The sequence below is a fragment of the Uloborus diversus genome, chromosome 2, assembly GCF_026930045.1.
Source record: "Uloborus diversus isolate 005 chromosome 2, Udiv.v.3.1, whole genome shotgun sequence".
Classification (NCBI taxonomy): domain Eukaryota; kingdom Metazoa; phylum Arthropoda; class Arachnida; order Araneae; family Uloboridae; genus Uloborus; species Uloborus diversus.
The window spans coordinates 104,909,445-104,928,932 of record NC_072732.1 but is presented as its reverse complement, the minus strand read 5'-3'; the positions used below and the strand labels follow the sequence as shown (position 1 = coordinate 104,928,932).

Sequence of the window (19,488 nt, the reverse complement as noted above, 5' to 3'; positions counted from 1 at the left end):
TTACGGGGCTGAAGTTTAGCACTGAAAACAGGACAAGGGGTCATTGTTTTAAGCTATTTAGATCTCAGGCTAACATGGATATTAGGAAAAATTATTATTATAGCAGAGTAGTGGAACCTTGGAACAGCTTACCGGAAGAGGTGGTAATGAGCACGGGAGTAGATAGTTTTAAGAGGGCCATTGAACTTCACTGAGGATTGTAAATTGACTAGGACCAGTTTAGTTGGGCCCCGAGCGTGTTGCTGGTCGTCCCATTTGTATTTGTATTTATTTAAGTAAAACAAGTGGATATATTATTCAGTTTCTAAACAAATAATGCAAAATCACTCAAAGCGTTTGGATTACTTTTTTTTCTTTGAGCAAAGTTGTATTTCATTAATGTGATTGTTCTTTAAGTTTTTTGACAAATAAACTTTTAAAATTTGCAATTAAGAGAACAACTAGGGATGATATCTCCTAAAAGTCCTACATTATTTGCACAATACTGTTCCTCTTAGTTAATATCAGTTTCTTTATACTATAATATTTCGACTCATTAAAGTATCTGTTTGCTTTGCTATTCATATCGGATCTTATGTTTTTCTTTTGATATGATCAAAATTACTAGCTTATCTGCATCTAGACTTTTTTTCATTTTTGTCAAAACCGTTCCGGAACGCATATAAGCTACCTTTACTCCTGTTCGGACCAAGGGACATATCTAGTCATCTGATTGGAGCATAATTGTACTCCATTAATGTGATTAATTTTATTTCTATTTTTTTAAATAAATGTTAAAAATTTGTAATTAAAAAACAAATAGTGGTTATATTTTTTAAAATCACGACATTAAGAACACAGTACTGTTCCTCTTAATTCATATCAGTGTTTCTTCATACTATCATATTTCGACTTATTATTATTATTTGTTTATTTATTTTATTTTATTTATTTATTTATTTGTTTGTTTATTTATTTATTCATTTTTTATTTCAGCTTTTTATGTTTTTCATTTTAAAAAGTCAAAATTGCTATCTTATCTGGATTTAGGCTTTTTTTCTTTTATATCAAAATTCAGATAATTGTCTTCTTCCAGTGTCTTGGCTGAAACATATGACTGTCGCTGTTGATTTTAACGTTTTTCTAACATTATTTTGAGAAATATTGTGCAACAGAAGATAAATAATCACGAGAGGTTCCCACTTAATTTCTTTTCGGTTCTGAATTGAATTAATTGTTTTATAAAATAAATGCGTAACTTACCATCCAGATCCCCCCCCCCCCTCCGTTTTGTTTCGACTACGGGGTTGTTATCGCATTGACTTAAAATTCCGAAGAGTATCGCAAATACTCTTCAAAATGTTGAAAACTCATTTAAACAGCAATTTAATTAAATGTAAATACTCTTTTAAAAATTTTTAGCTGATGGTTTTGAAACCAAATCTCACTTCATGTTAACCAACAAAACTTTTTTAAAAAATGAGCATTATGTATTGTAGATTTATTATGATTTTCAGCCATTAAGTTCAAGTGTTACATTTCGGAAGTATTGAAACTCTATTGAAAATTTATTCCACCAAAACGTTTTTTGAAAGTGTTCCTTTAAAATCCAAAATTGCCTTCATATTATGTTAAGAGAAAAGCAGAAAATGATAATATTTTTAATGCTGTAACACAACATTTTTCCATTTTTCTTTTCTGAAACAATACTAAATGAAAACAAGCGAGCATTTATTATTGTTTTAATTACTTTTAAATTATACTTTATTCTTCTGTTATTTATTTAAGAGCTTTCAAAACTTTTCTTCTTAAATTTATTTTTCCTTATTTTATTAGAGGTAAAATAATTTTAACTTGTTATTTATTTTTAGTTAAATAGTTCGTTGTTGTTGTTTACGCGTCCATACTTAATAAACACTGAAGAAAGATAAGGTGCCATTACCTCGAGGGGTTGGACTTCTTTATTTATTTACGTACAAGCACAAGACAAGACAAGAAAGATTTACAGCACAAAGAGATTAAATAATACCCATAACATCCACTAGTGGGAAATAAACCCACGACCCCCGGCATATGAAGCGAAGTTTTCTACCACAGATCCGCGGAGGCCGCAAATTTGGCATTTTGAATTTTTAACTTTCATCATGCTAATTTTACTGATCTGATAAATTTGAAAGAAATAAAAATTTTAAAACATAGTAAATTTTGCTTAAAAAATCTTATTCTTTTTCTTTTATTTTTTAATAATTCATTTATTTAATAATTTTTTTATTCAAAAATTTATTTATTTAAAAATGTATTTAATTATGCATTTATTTATTTAATTATTTAATTATTTATTTATTTAGTTAGTTAGTTATTTTTCAGCAAAGTGGCTTTAGATGCTCCAAGTTTCAGTTCTTATGAGTTCAAAACTCTCAATTCCTCCCCTACCTTTTCAAGTTCTGAGTACATTATCCCATTGTTTAAAGTGTGATTTCTAGAACAATTCACTCTTGCCACCATCCTCGAAAATGTGCCCTACCGTCCCTTGCGTAAAGATAAAGAAGCATCGTACACGTATAACAAGAACTTAAATAGCAAGTCTCTTCAGCTCTTACACTTGTATGATAACAGCTATCTGGCAGTCTCTTTAATGATAGCCAACCTTTCCTTTTAGCAGAGTTAAACAAAGGCTCTTAATATCGTTCTCTATTTGCTCTTACTGATATTTTCCTCTTGAAAATAAGAATGAGGAATAACGGAAACTCGTCCCAACTCCTCACTATTCCCGGACTTTAATGTAGTTGTTTAGTGCTTTGCATTTTTACAGCTTTAGTTTTTGGCTCGTGATTGCAAAAGCCTCTTTGTTCGTGACGTAATTTTATTCTTTTTTTTTTCTTCCAAAATGCTTAGGATTTTACGAGCATTGTAAATCATGAAGGAGGAATGGTCTCAAATTTAAACTCCGCTTAACAAAGGGGGAAATTTTTATTCGTTTACTTCAATTGGCTACGCATGTGAAGAGAATTTAAGGAATTGACGATGGGATGGGCACTATACTGGGCAAAGTTCCAGTTTTTGTCCTATCTTTTTTTATGGATATTTTTTGTGGTCTTTTTTTACATAAATACGGTTTTTGTATCAATGAATCAGTTGTGTGAAGGGTTTGTATCAAATTATCAAAAACTTTACCAATGAATCGATGAATTTCGACAGTAGAAATTTGTCGATATATATTTTTCTTTTTTATTATGAATCGATTTTTTTTTTAAATACTATCAAATTTTAAATTTTGTCAATAATTTGAAATTTTAGTTCCGCTTTTCTAATATTATTTTACAATCATGGTTTACGCTACAAATAAAATAACTTATAAATTAAAAAATCAAAGTTTCAACTATATGATAGTACAATCGTTTAGATATCGTTAAGAACTATAGAAACTCTAGGTTTCTATTTCAATAGCAATTTTGACACCTTTTCGCGAAAAAGAGAGAATAAAATTTTTATGTTCTGACATATTTATTTGCTTATTATTTTTATATTTTGATCCATGTAATTTTACTATTATGTTGCCTAAAATTGACTCAAGTTAAAATAATAACACAAAGCAAATAAATTCAAAAATATTGCTTGTTGCTGTAATAAGAAGTAAAAAGTTAACTTTTGTGCAAAAATTTTAAAAAATCAAAAGTTTTTATTATAAACCCACGAATAACAATAAAATTGCAGACACGCGTTTAGGGTTCATAAGGAACCCCTTTATCAATGCAAAAGTTGTGAAAATCGGAACATGTCATCGTTACACGCGTGTGCAGTTTTATTGATATTTGTCATTTAAATAATTGATTTTTTTCATTTTTTGCTTACTTTAATATTTAAAAAGAAGTTTAATTATGAAAAAAAGGAAGATGACGAGTAATACATACCAATTTTCGGGGCTAAATTAATACTTAATAAATTAATAAATAAATAGTGATGTAATTAATTAATTTTCAATGAACTAAAATAAATAATCCCTTGTACTTCCACATATGTGTATATACTATGTTACTGGGAAAGACTGAAATTGGGGAATGTCAACTTTTACCGGAAATATTTGGTCATTCGCCGATGTATTAGGAATGTGAGTGTCGATATTTACCGGCTAAAGTCTATATTTATCCGATTTCAGACTTTCAGGGTAATATATACATTATACATATGAGGCAGTGAGAAGCAAAGCGGTGTAAGTGGCAAAATTAAAAATTTGGAGATAACCAGTACGAGTGGTAGTTGGACCTTGGGGCAAGAGATAGTACTAGTAGCCCTGGTAGGTGATGCTGTGCAGTATGATTAGAAAAAAAAATCCATGAAAGCCTACCCAGGACCTTATCTTTAAACGTGTTTTACTGAAAATTGAAAATGTCCACTTACATCCCTTCGCTTCTCAAAAAATTCGATCCCCCCCCCCCCCCGTGACTCATAGTCTCACACTTCATTTTATCCCCCTTCCCTCCCCTTGTCACATGTCACGCTGTTTTTCACAAACATATTTTATTTTTTTTAAATGTGTGATGTCACACATCTTATTACACCTTTCCTACCCCCTAGTCACAAACTCACAATTTCAAGACCCCCACTTCTCTTCAAAGTGTGACGTCATTAGTGGACACCCCCAAGGAACGAAATATTGAAGCCATTTCTGTGATTTAAATCCCTTGAAACATGTCTGCTGTGGGCAGGTCATTGGAGTAAACTAGGGGGGACATAGGGGGGCAAGTGCTCCCCTACTTTGTTTTAGCCATGGGCAGAGTTATTATTTTGACCCCCCAGTTATTAAGCAAACGGTTTTTTTAATTGTTTGTCAAATTATCTATACCTTATTTTCAAACGATAAAAAAAATGTAATTCGTATATTACCAATGCAATTGTTATGAATTATATGCAAAAGACTTGTCTTCAATCACCACCAATGAGTAATTTCAACCAGTAGTTTATCTATTTTTGAACTGCACCACAGAATTTCTTCTCTTTTTATTCTATCTAGTCTGAAAATAAAAACTTGTTCAAAATGCTGCGCCTCCGAAGCCCCCACCCCTCCACAAACACACACACACATACACACACCGGAAGTATTATGGAGCATCTGAAATTTCATTTTCAGGTCTTCAATTTTGCGAATTTTTCACTGGAAAACCCAAAATTACCGAACAACATCAAAAATTGCTTAAAATTGCGTTTTGGAGCTTTGATTAATAAAATGTACTGGCCCTAATATTACAAAATATGACCTTACCATCGCGTTTTTAAGACTTGAATTTCAAAAAAATATTCGAGCAAGGGTCTCTATACCGTCTTCCTCCAATATCATATGTAATTAGGTTTTTTAAACTACACTTACAAACATTTTAAAGACCAGAATGTAAAACTGCTTTAGTTTTTAGCAACATAATTTTGAACATTTTATTGAACATTACATGCGGACACTAACGGAACAAAATTTTTTGTCCGCAGTAGGAGTCCGCAGGAGAGGGGTTTAATAATGCAATTTACCTTAGAATCGGGGAATTAAAAATTGTCCACATAAGAGGGGTGTCCGTTAGGAGAGGTTTTACTGTATTTAGAATTCCTTGAACTTTCTAAATAGTCCATGAAGTTATTCGCGGATTAAAACCAACGCAACTTAGAAAATGAAATCTGTACTTAAAGATTACAAAGCGTAAGCACAACTGTTTTACATTATTTTAGTTGGATGACAGAGTATGAAGCAAATAAATTTCCCTTGATAAAAAAGGTTGTCCTCCCCCTCCCCTTTCCCTCCCCACACTTCATGTGGCCAAATTATGCCTCTGGGATAGGTAAACGACACTATCTGCAGAAATGTGTTTTCGAGAATTTGAAGAAATGTGTGTTATATTCAATACCAACAATTGGGAAATGTTGGAATTATACGTTTTTTTTTTTTTTTTTTCGCGTCCTTTTTTCAGCGAAAATCAAATAAGCAAGCTTGACAAAAATGGAAAATGAAAAGTTGCAGTTATTGCCTTTACCTGCCCACGGCAGTATACGAATCAAGACAAAAATGTAACTTTTCACTCATTTTTTGCTTTTTCTTGAAACAGGTCGCCCAGAGGTGACAGCTGTAAACAAATCCCTTATGACGATTGCCGGAAAATCTGCGCTCTTAGCAGGACAACTTTGTTCCACACCACGCCCAATGAGAGTGCTATGGATTTTGCGCCACCTGGTGCTTAATCCGGGTGATATACGACATCCTTATATAGCTTACAATCTCACAGTAAGAATAACTTTTATTCATTAGTTATAGAAGTATTATTTGTTTATTGGACTGAACTTTTCTCAATGTTTTGAATATGATTTACCAAGGTATCTTAGCCATATCCGGGGTGAATTTGTCCACTTATCAGTTATGTTAGTTTTTTATCAATGCTGAAGCTTAACAACTTTCTTTTTACGTCTAGATAGAAAAAGAACTGCTTTGAATGAAAGGTGTATGTACACGGTAGAGCTCCAAATATCCGAATCATTTGGGACCGAGCCCCGTTCTTAAAATCGAAGATTCGGATAATTAAAAGGCTCTATTTTAAGTAATGTAATTGCTATATGAGGCATGTAAGTGGACATTTTCAAGTTTTGAGTAACACGCGTTTAAAGATAACATCCTAGGTAGGCTTTCATTGAAATTTTTTTCTAAATCATGCTATATATATGCCTTACCTCCGGAGACTTTGGAATGTTAAAGAAAATTTACCAAAAAAGGACAAGCTGAGTTGGAAATCAATAGATATTTATAAATCACGAGATATTTCTGGCTTTAAGCGGGGTTTGCTCGTTGAAAGCGAGTTTTGCTCCCATACATATAACATTGTACCAACCAAGTATTTCTAAACTCCTCGCTAAATCCGGGTTCTCGTTAAATGAGGGCTTGTTATTTCCGAGTTTGACTCTATTTTTAAAGAGAAAAAGCTTTTATATAATCCCATGAAAAGACAATATTTTCACACGTTAAGGGTCATTCCATAGTGACTAACGTAACATTCGCAGCTGATTTTCTTACTCGTTTTACCTACACTGGGAGTAAAAATAAATGTTTTTTGCTTTAATATGCAGATTTAAAATGTACAAAGTGACTATTTTTCATTTCTACCCAGAATTTGAAGCAAAATAAGCGCTGGCAGGTATTTTTTTTGCCAAAAAAGGCATCGTGACTAACGTAACATTTTTGCAAACCTGAGAAACAATGCTTATGTTACGAGGCAAATTTTTTTGAAAGTTACGCAGGCATTTAACATTGGCCTATATATTTGTAAGAGGTAAACAGTCTATTTTTAAAAATATACTACAGATTTATTACACATAAATCTTTTTTGGCTCTTAATGGTGCGTGTACGAAAAACTGTGTGTGACTAACGTAACGTGACTAACGTAACCATCGGATAACAAGCAATGAATGCATATAAAAAACTTTTTGTAATTAATCTTTTGCTCTTATATTACTTTTACACTTTTTAGGAACCTTCTTTGCGTTGCATTATGGTTCTTTCTTTACTTTTTTTCTACATTAGTGTAAAAAATTAAATGGAAGGATTCAGTTCAATTAACTCAATTTGAATGTGCGAAAAATAAATAAATAAATAAATAAAAACTGCTTTTACAAACTGAATAATATTATTTTGGGCTAATTAAATCTTATATATATCTCTCTTTTAAAAAATTAACTTTATTCAAGTTGATAGTTTCGCCGAATTCTAATATTCTGCAGATATACTAATTATCGTCATAAGAAACTCCTAGTACTTTTCAATGGCATATTATTTTTCAAGGTTTACTAATTCATCGAACGAATAGTGTTGTGCATCCTGAATCAAAATGTAACATTGAAAAAAAAATATTCAAACATTTTTGCAGAATGAATTTTATTTCCGGATATCACCGCAAATGTTTGAATTTCTAAATAATCATTCTTGCATTTTCTGAAATATATGGCAACAGTGCTTATTCTCACTGTATCATGTAACATCTTCAAATGTTTTCCAACGAGCTGCCATTACTTCATTTTAATAATAGGTGGAGATGTATTTTCTAAAAAATAGACGTTCTTCTTTGTTAAAACTGTGTTTTTATTTTCTTAATTATTTAGCTTGGATTCTTGCGTTGAATGCACGCACATTCAGCAGAGTACTCATTTTGCTTTACTCACCCTTTTTTTTTTTTAATAATAATTCTTTAAATTGAAAGTATATTTTTAAAGACCTTTAAAAAAATATTTTTCTAAATAGGCAGAAGGTCTACAATGTAATATTACTGGTATTTTTAACCCTTTATATTTTTTATCAATATAGAATGCCTACTTATTCAAAATTGTTCATGAAAATGTACATTAAATTAAATAAGTTTTAAATATTAGCAGTCATTTTTAAAATGTTATGTTAGTCACATGCAAACTGTTACGTTAGTCACATCGCAAATGTTACGTTAGTCACACTAATTATTTTATATCTACTGATACAAAAATAAATATTTTGCACTTTTTAAGTAGATATGACATAGATGTAAGAAAATAAAAAGTGATGTTTGGTTCAATCATCTGGTTTAGTTTTTATGCAGAAAAAAGTTCATTTTCGTGACTAACGTAACGTAAATATTTTCAGTAAAATAGCCAAACTAATTAAAATACTTGTCTTATAATGTATGCAAAAAGAACAGTCAAGTTTATTGGGCCAACATCTAATCTTTTAGAATAAAAATAGTTCTTTTAAAAATTTGCAAAAACTTTTACGTTACACAAGAAAACTTAGACGCATGTTTTTAGCGTATTTTAAGCCTTTTCTACAACCTCGCACGTTTAGAGCCAGAAGAAAAATACCGAATGAAATTTTTGCAAACTGTTACTGGATTTATGTGCTAGAAAGTATGCTGAATGAAATGATAAGTCACAATTAGGGCTTTGCTGAAAAAAAATTTCTGAGGTTGAGGTTGACATTTCTATGGAATGACCCTTAAGCGATTTCACAAGCGCTGTACATCAGTATAGTATGTACGTACGGTACTTTAAATTATGAAAGCCATTGCTTGCTCAATATCTCAATGAGAGTAATTTGACTAGCTTTGGGGAGGGGACAACGCGTGGACAAAATCATTATTTTGTAAATTGCAGAATGCTTCCGTCTTAATATTCTGTTTTTCGCAAATTCTGAAAGTGATTCGGATATTAGGATTCCAGATAATTGAAGTTCTGCTGTATCTCTTACGTTTACTGTGAAGCTTCAGAAGTAATACAAACTGACACTCCAAAGGGAGGAAATTCACCCTGTTTATCCATGGGCTGGTTTACGTTATCTCAAATGTCGCTACTGCAAAAGCCCCCATGACAATAGAATGGGTTCCAAAAATGCACATGATAAATGTTTTACATACTTCCGCAATAGACAAAGGGGGCCCCCAAAAATGCATTGTGACGGCCTCCCTAGCTTGTAAATCCGCCATTGCTGTTTATGGCAAAGTCAACACTGAAAACACTGAAATAAGTTTCAAGTAAAACACGTGCACTGTGTAAACCGTAACTGGACTATCATTCGAAACCTTTTCTAAGTCATGCTGTATTCGCAATCCAATTAACTATAGGGTGCGCTGCAGCCACTGTCTAATGGCAGATGAAAAAGGTAAAACAAACAAATGGCGTAACTTATAACTTGTTTCGACGCTTAGTGAATGACAGTAATTTTTCATCGTGTTCGTGGGAAGCTTTCTTTTCTATTCTTCTGACACCACGAACTGTCTGAAGCCTATAATTTACCCCAAAGAAAACACGTAGAATGGAATATTTTACCTTTTTTGGTAGTATTGTTAATCACAGAGCTCTGGAGTTTCGAATAGCAGCGCTACCAGGGTAACTTACTAGTACCATCTCTTGCGCCAAAGCAGAGTTTCCCTTCGATTTGTTCTACATATCACCAAATTTTTAATTTTGGAACTTACACTCTTTTGCTTCTATGTGCTACAAATATTTTGGATAATAAATCAAATTTGAGGAAAGACAAAAGGAAATATTTAAATTTAATTATTGGAATCAAATAGCATTTATGTTTACGATGCCTGTCGTGTGGTTTTTCTTTTTTCCTTATAGATGTACTTCTAACATTTTCTTCCTTGTATTTATGTTCTCTTATGAAATTGATATAGAGTTTCCTATAGAAATATCAAATATTTGTGAAATAAACTCATGTTTACTCAAAACCGCAGTGACTCAAAATTTACATGCAATTATTTATGATTTCCGTTTCATTATTTTCTGACAATGGAGCATTGCAATACGGCTGGGAAAAGAAGTTAAAATTACAAAAATAATGACAAATAGACTGTATGTACCACAGTCGAACCTCGTTAACACGAAATCGCATTAAACGAAATATCGCTTTGCATGAAATACTTGCTTTAAATTGCATGTAAATGCAAAGCAAAAGTCAGATCTCTCTCTCTCTCTCTCTCTCTCTTTTTCTTTTTCTTTTTTTTTTTTTTCACGAACCCCAACTGTTGTTTCAAGGCTTTGAAAGTTTGAAAGAATAGCTCCCTTCTTCAGTACTAAACTTAGTTGTCCAGAATGGTTTAGAAACTCTGAACAGTAAAATGCATTGCACCTAGAAATTAGATTTTATCTTGCTTTCATATTTCTGGATCATTTAGCTATCAAGCTATTTGAAACTACCACTGAAGAAGAAGTGAAGCAATTGTTCGCTTTTACACTAAGGTATTCCTAAATTTCCACTTTTAGAACACTGAACTCTTAAGTTTCATTTTCACAGATTAGGAAAATTCTTTGAGACAGATTATTTTGTAAGATATCCTCTGATTCTGATAATAAACAACCACTTCTGAAAGTCACTTGGTAATTTTTATGGTATCAGTCCGACCAGAATCAAAAACATTAGCCCTGAAAATGAATTCTTCCTCTCAATATGCAAATACTGAGAAACCACCTTAGTCAGTCCCTCAGGAGGGAGCGACTCTCCCCCCCCCTCAAAGTGCACTGAACGGAAAAAATATCTCAAAATACACTTCATTGGTCTCAGTATAGTCCAATGGGATGCTTTATCGTTAAACACCAAAGAAATCACCCTGACCTATTATCAAAATAACAATAACGATAATAATAGTTAGTAGATAAATAAATGAAAAGACCACTGATGAAGGAAAAAGAAAAATGAAAAGAAATGAAACGTGTGTGTTTTTACTATTTCAAAACTTCTCCCTATATCTTTTATATAAATATAGTTTCTTTTAAAAATGAAAAAACTCCACGCCCTTAAAGTGATTGACACAAAAACTTAATCAGCATTTGTTTTAATTATATCGAGGTCCATTTGTAGACCAAATCTAAAGTATCTATCACCGAAGCACTTTAACTATTTAAGTACAATTATAATAATAAGCACAATGGAACCCATCAGAGCAATAACTGAAAGCTGTCATTACATATGACTCGTTACAAATGTATTTTTTTTTTCTTTTTCTTTTTCATTTTCATAGGAGACGGAGATTCCGGACTGCTGGATGGCTGGTCTGGAGCTGCGTCGAGTCCAAATTGAGGACTCCGGAGAGGTTCTTCTGATAGTGAAGAACGCGCATGGCATCGCTGATGCACATTTCCTCCTCAACATCACAAGAGCCTCTTCCTACTCTTCCAACTCCTCATCCTCACCTCTGGCGACGTCAGGTCAGTTTTTGCTACAGATACCAAACATTTTCTCTCTTTTAATATATATATATACAGGTGGTTATCAAAATAATGGAAACACTCTGTGACAAGTGTGCTGGGAATCACTTCTCTGCAAAAAATGTTCTGTTAATAAAGGTGCCTTCTAACTGCAATCACTCATACTGGTGAATTCAGATGGTGATTGAGTTCTTGTAGTCACTTTTCCTGCTGTTGTTCGTTTTTTAGACATTACAATCCACTTCGATGGCCGTCGGTTTCTCTCACTGAGCTTCTCTTTCCGTCCACTATTTTGCTTTGCCAAGCTTGTCTTACCGCGTTGTGTGTATGCTGTCATGACTTTAGATACTGTACCTCTAGAAACGCCAAAACATTGAGATGTTTCAGTTACACTTGCTCCAGTTAGACGTGCTCAAACAATTTGGCCTCTTTTAAAGTTTGAGAGATCCGACATTTCACAAGCTTGAAAAAAATCCAAGTCTTCCAGAACTTCAATTAAGTCACCATATACATTCAGAATATGTACCTTGCTATTTATTAAAAAAAAAAAGAAAACAGAAACCTTGTTTTGTTCTTCATTACTTACGAAGCACATTCAAAAATGTAACTTTTATTCACAGGTGTTCCCATTATTTTGATAACTACCTGTGTATATATATATATATATATATATATATATATATATACAGTCGGACCTCCATATATCGAAATAGCGAATTGCCGGGAAAAAATTCGATATATAGAAACAACCTGTTTTTATCATAAAAAATCTCCTAAAACATTAAAATTAAAGCTAATTTTCTTGTATGAAACCCTATTTCTAATTTATTTGAGCATCGGATTAAACGAAAGTTAAGAATTAAAAATATAACAGAAATTACACCTTTGCGCCTTCATACATCTTCATTCTTCGGCAATTCAACTTGATCCGCAATATGAGGGTATTTTCGTTTTGACAATGTAATCGACAAAAAAGTAAAAAACCAATCTACTTAACCTGAATGATTTTTACTGAAGCTAAAAGACTAATAAAAATGATAATAAAACTTGAAACTGATTTTACAGTGTTACTGGTTACAACTAAGACTTGAAATGAACTTGACGGAATTTAAGAACTCCAGAACGGAACAACGACCTTTCTTCACACCCCACAACCCCAGATTCTTTATGAGTTTCATAGCAACCTTAGTGAGCATAATTTTCTCCCTAACCTTCATTTTTCATGAGACAAACAGTCTAAAGTGGAAAAAAAAATCTACGAATGTCTCAAGAAAAATTTCGATATATAGAGATTTTTTCGATATATAGAAACAAATTTTCTATGTAATGAACATGGAAATGTGCTAGGATTTCGATATATAGAAAATCTCGATATATGGAAGTTCGATATATGGAGGTCCGACTGTATATATATATATATATATGTATGTATGTATGTATACGCAATGTCCTCCTTCCCTGAAGATTTAAAAAGTTCATCACAAGTCAGCACAAAAATGAAAAAAAAAATCACCTTTCTCTTTTTCTTAATTTGTTAAATTTGTGATCTGTTAGACAAAAACACAGCCGTCTAAATGGGCCATAATATTTGAAGACTTCGTTGTTTCCAGACGTAAGAATTCCTGCAATTATTACACAACTTGTGTTCTTAAAACATTCGGAACTAATCAGATGCTGATTCCATTGGACTGTTACCTCGGGAAGCGTATCATAATTAAATTGATTAATTTTTGCTTAATAGAAAGAATAATAACAATTTTTTTTTCACAATATTTATAACACTTCTATCACTTGCTTCATCAACAAAAGTCAGAAAACAAGCACTTCACAAACAAAGTTTTTATAGCCTATGCTGACATAGTGAAATATGTTTTCCAACTGATAGTTTCGTTATTATTCTTTCTTCTGTAAATAATTTTCAAGTCGGCCAAAATATGGGAATATTTGCATGTAATTCTTAGTAAGTAAAATACGTTTCATAAATTGTTAATATTTTTGGACAGACTAAAGGTGTCGCAATTAAAGATTGCTTGCTGCGAAAAAATAAATAAATCTTTCCAGTTGACACAAACCTCCTGAGACTATATTAAGAAAAGTTTATAGTAAATTTTGGATGGAAAATGTTCTCTTGAATGTTTCTATCGAATACCGTAAACATTAGTTCCTAATCTGTTGTGGTACTAAAACTGATTTTTTTATTAGGCTGGTTCGGCTGGCATCTTGTGGCCTTCCTGTCTCCCGCGTGCCTTGTGTGGCTCACAAATAAAATTCAACTGGATGGCAGCTGACCCGCACTGCAGGTAAGAACCTGAGTGGGAAAAAAAAACTTTTTCAATTTTTTCCTTTTTGGTAAACTTTTAAGCCGAAAACTTCCATAACTGGATATGAAACCTTTCTACGACGGCTTGTCGATACCAGTAATTTTGACAAAACTAAAGTTATTCATTGTTTGGGCAAAGTGGTGTAGATTGGGTAGGTTATCCACCTTGTCTTTTGGGATCAGCAGTGCTGTAGTTGGCGGAGGGTACGCCTTCTCTTGAAATATTTTTTTAACTGTAAAAAATTATAAAAATGTAATGAACAAATATCCAGTCACATTAATGTGACCATCTGTCAAAAGCCGGAATAACCACCTTTCGCAGAGCGGACTGCTGCGAGACGTGCAGGAAGAGAGTCACTTAGGTCCCTGAAGGGAAGGTGTTCTCTGGGATGTTGAGCCATGCCGACTTTAATGCCGTGGCCAGCTGCGCTAGATTACGCGGTTGAGAATCCATGGCGCGAACAACTCGATCGAGATGGTCCCACAGATGCTCGATTGGGTTTAAGTCAGGTGAGTTTGCTGGCCAGGGGATGACGGTAAACTCATCCTGGTGCTCTTCGAACCACGCACACTGACAGCTGTATGGCACCTCGCATTGTCCTGCTGGAAGATGCCATCATCCTGAGGAAAAACAATGCGCATGTAGGGGTGGACATGGTCCGCAAGGACAGATGCGTACTTGTATTGATCCATCGTGCCTTCCACAATGATCAGTGAACCCAGAGAATGTCATTAAAACATTCCCCAGACCATAATGCTCCCGCCTCCAGCTTGGACCGTTCCGGCAGTGGTTGCAGGGTGGTTCCTTTCAGAGGTTACACGCCTTATACGCCAACGTCCATCTGTCCGATGGACAATAAAACGCGATTCATCTGAAAACGCTACCTGTCGCCACTCAGTGGACGTCCAGCTGCTGTACTGGCGTGCAAATTCTATCCTTCGTCGTCCATGAACAGCAGTCAGCATAGGTGCACGAACCAGGCGTCTGCTTCGGAGGCCCAGACGCAGCAATGTTCGCTGAATAGTAGTTCGGGAGACACTTTTGGTAGCCCCTTGGTTCATTTTGGTGATCAGTTGCTCAACGGTAGCCTATCTATCTGCCCGAACGCATCTCCGCAACCGTCGTTCGCCTCTGTCATCTACGGCCCGTGGTGCACCACATTTGCCACGTCGCTGATTTTGGACAATCCCATTTTACCATGCACGGTACACTTTTACCACGGCGGCAAGCGAACAGTTCACAAACTCAGCCGTTTCGGAAATGCTTCCACCCTTGGCCCGAAAGCTAATGATCATGCCCTTTTGGACGTAGGATAAATCACTTCGTTTCTGCCTTACGCCAACGATTGAAATGTTTTCCGAAGCCCTCACACACCCTTTATATACGCTCAACTGCACTGTGCTGCCACCTGCCTTCTGTGATTGGTTATTTAACTCTGACGTGGAAAGTACGTGGTGGTCACATTAATGTGACTGGACTGTGTATATTGGTTTCAAACCACCTTTTCTTTTAGGGAGTTCCCACGAACATTTTTTTCCCAACTACAACTTGGGATCAGTCGATAATACATTAACTTTCAACCCCCCAAAATCCTAAAGCACAATCATAAAAAGTTTCTCAGTGTGTGTATGTTTTTCTTTCTTTTTTTTTTTTTTAATAATCACAGATTTCCATAAAAATATTTTTAATATTTACTATATATTAACATTTGACCGTATCGATACATATATGTTACTCAAATTTCTCGAGAACGCCAGAGAAATGATGACAGAACCAAGAAAATTTCGTAAACCTCGTAAAGATTTGAAAGTTTACGAGGATCATGTTCAGCAAGGTTTCATCTTTTTACGACTTTAATTGGCGAGGATTCTAATTAAAACATCGATTCTGGACCGCTTATTTTCCCTCCGAAATTTCTAATCTGCTGTGAGCAAATTGCCAATAATTCCTTCCCCTCTGAATAGAGTGGATGTGATTTCAGTAGACGCGGAGAAAATAAATGTTTCAAGTGAAAGTGGAGGTTAAGTAAGAAAGTTGACTGCTTGGCAATATAATGCCTGGATCGATTTTTTTCCATCTTATCCTTTGTGGAATCTTATTTACGTCCCAATAACTTCAATAAAAAAAATTTCTTGTACTTAAGCTGCCTCAGGCAGCAAGTAGTGGGCGAAGCCCCCTAAGTAAGCCACTGAAGGCGGTGTACTTCGGTACTTCGGGGGAGCAGAGTTGTACACCAACCCGCATCAGACGGGTTGGACAAACCACCGTAGTCGGAAAGGGGCTGAGACTGGTACCGCGGGGGGGGGGGACAAGATGTGAGCGAGGAGCCTGAAGAACTTCGTCTCCGGCAATGTAGGCCAATATACCACAGGGGAGTGACACGAAGTCATGCACTAAATTCCTCAGTCTTTAACGACATTATGAATTTCTTTAAAGGAAATTGTGATTTAGTAGTCAACCTGTCGTATACCTTACTTGTTTCCGTTTTACATGATAGTGCACGTCTAATTTATGCTAAAAATCTTGATTTACATAATACTTTATTATTGGCATTATGACCATCTAAAAATTTAGCAATAAACTCTGCAGATGACAATTAGTCACTTCAATATGCCTAATAATGTGTATATAACAACTAATGAAAGGTGCTTTTTATTAGCGAATCTCATAAAGTTCAATACATTAGATTTAGTTCCATTCACAATCGAAATTTAAAGTGAATCTGTCTGTCTCGAAACTTACATACATCAGAATCACTTATTTCCCATGTTTCCGTGCGTATCAACTCAACATTACATGCTTTTCTTCGGATATATCTTGAAGCAATTCGAATACTGTGTGTGTGGGGGGGGGGAGAGATAAGGGAGCTTTCATCGACGGCGAAAATAAAAAGAAATCTATCATATTTTAAGCTGTAAATTAGGAATATAAACATATAAAAGTTGCAAACCATGGGTATGTAGGAACTAAAAATATAAATGTCTACGAAACACATAAGTACTTCAAGATAAACAGAAATAGATGTCCTGTTGACAGGAAATATATCGTACACCGGAACTGGCACAAATTCTGTTCTTGTAAGAAGACAGATAAAAATTTATTTACTCGTGAAAGATTGCTGGAATCGGGCTGTGGGCAATCTATAGATTAAACGTAGCAACTGTAACATTGATACCTATTCGTTTATGGAGAAAGATAAATTAAAACGAAAAGAACAATATAACCACTGCCTGAAAACTGTGTTTTTAAAATAATTTTTGGTTTATAAGAAATAATTATTGTATCAATAGCGTCATTACAGGGGGAGTTAAAGGGGTGGTCCCCCTTGGGTGACACTCATTTGAGGGGTGGTGTCACCTAAAGTGAATTTAAGAATTTATAAACAACTATAAACACTTTAATTCTGAAATTATCCCCTAATTTTTTTAAATTATATTTATTCTATTAAATTACAACGAAAAAAACAGCACAGTACTGTGGGGAAGGGGCTATTACCTATTCGTTACCTAGGACAAATTTTTCTGAAAATGCATATGTAATTTATACTTGTTTGTTTTAACGCCCGTGCTAGGAACGCAATTGATACCAAATAAGGACAACCTAAGGTTTGGGGGTCTAATATTTCGCTCATCTATGATTCAATTGGCACCAATTTTTATACATTCATCAAATAAAAAAAATAAGATAAAAAATTAATTCATGTGAAAGTTTAAGTTTAAATTATGTTTGGACGCAGTTTAACAAAAGCTGGTGAACTGGCCTTATTAGGAACAGGGGTTCATAATAAAGCCAACTGTGTTGTGCTTAGATGACACTTTTCGATAATTTATATTTTCAACACAAAGGCATTGATTTTGCTTCGTAAGGGTAATTAGTCCATGTTTTATGAATTCAAAAATTGAACCTTGTACGTGTGAGCATTATTGAACTTATTTCCTAAATTTGCTTTTATCTGTATCAAATTTTCTTTCCATACATAAACAGTTCTTAATATATTCTCAAAATAACTAGCTTATGCAGGGGCGTGCACAGGGGGAGGGGGAGAACGGACGCTTGTTGGCCCGGGCAGAGCCTGAAGGGGGCTCAATATTTTCAAACCTAAGTGTGAAGTATAGGGGTAAACAACATAGAAGGGAGCCTAGAAAAGTCATTTGTGACTGGCCCCAAAATTTCTGTGCACGCCTCTGAGCTTATGCAGTTAATCAAAGTTTCAACACAGTTAAAGAAGCCCTTTATATTTATCTCAATAAAAAGTAAATTATTTTTACAGGTACTATTTTTATTACCAATATAATTTCAAAAATATTTTTATCACGAACTATTTCAACTACTCTCCAATTAAAATGAGTTCAGTTATGTCAATAGCCCTTTAAAAGCCTATTAAATTATTTTTGTACCTTGTGACTAACAAAGAATAAAATATGTGTATTAGTGGCTATTTTAGGACTCAATCGAAAATCAATATCCGACATTAAATGCTCTGAAAGTTCGCCAACCCTCCTAACAACTTGTCCTGGTTACAGAAAAATCAATAGTCCACTTACTTATATCCAGAAAGATAGTATTCCGAAGGAAATATTGTGCCAGAAGAAAATGCGTACGTGTAATATTTTTGTTGAAACAGAAGGATATGAAACTTTTTTCAACCACTTTTCTTTTTTTACGAAAAACTTTTCATTGTGATGTAGTACTCTAACCAGTAAATGGAAATTTTAAAGCGCAATTTAATTTTCAGAAATTTTTAATATCGTTAAAAACTAGCTTTTGGCAGTGTCAATGAAAGCCATTAACTGCTACTAGCTGCGTTGCCCGGCGCAGCACGATCTACTTTGAAAATAAAATTGTCAAGTGACACATGTTCAACAATTATCCTGAACTAAAAGAAAAAAAAAAGTAATGCGGAATTTCTCATCAACACGCCTCTTCAGATTTTTTTTTAAATTCCAAAAACGAAATCATTTGTTATTAATAGGCAGAAACATCCTGTTTCACGGATTTTCTTTCGCCCCCCCCCATAGGGTTGGATCCCCCTTCCAACCAGTGTGAATTTCTTAGCATTAAAAGATCTGTGTACCGAATTCAGCAAAGCTCCGACGTAAACTGGATTTGTATAAGTAACATACGCACACATCCAGGCATTTTTTTGTACTCTTGTTTGTGAAAATTGCAACACCATGAAGAAAGCATCATAGTTTAATGAAATTTAATACACAGTTGAGTGGTAATGGTGCAAATAAATGATTACATTTTCAAACCAAACAAATAATAAAAGAGATAGAAATTAGTATTTTGTGTGGCCACCGCGCGCTGCAATAAGAGCTGCTACACGACTCGGCATGGAGTGAAAAAAAGTTTGAATATATGCCTGCGGAAGAGTATTCCATATTGTTTGTATGAGCAACCAAAGTTCGTCTGGCGAAGCTACAGGACGAGGATCACAAGCGAGATGCCGCCCAACGAAATCCCACACATGTTTATTCGGTGTCATAT

The 19,488-nt window shown here is 34.2% G+C and overlaps 1 protein-coding gene across 2 annotated transcripts in view; it reads left to right on the top strand.

Annotated features, from left to right (window-relative positions):
- Positions 1–19,488, top strand: part of LOC129235314 (muscle M-line assembly protein unc-89-like) — a 582,103-nt gene that overhangs the window by 544,292 nt on the left and 18,323 nt on the right. For both annotated transcript variants that reach the window (XM_054869050.1, XM_054869049.1), the window contains exons 7-9: positions 6,066–6,241; positions 11,491–11,677; positions 13,880–13,977. In XM_054869050.1, the coding sequence (XP_054725025.1) occupies positions 6,066–6,241; positions 11,491–11,677; positions 13,880–13,965 (449 nt within the window). In that variant the 3' untranslated portion in view covers positions 13,966–13,977. The remainder of the gene's footprint in view (positions 1–6,065; positions 6,242–11,490; positions 11,678–13,879; positions 13,978–19,488) is intronic.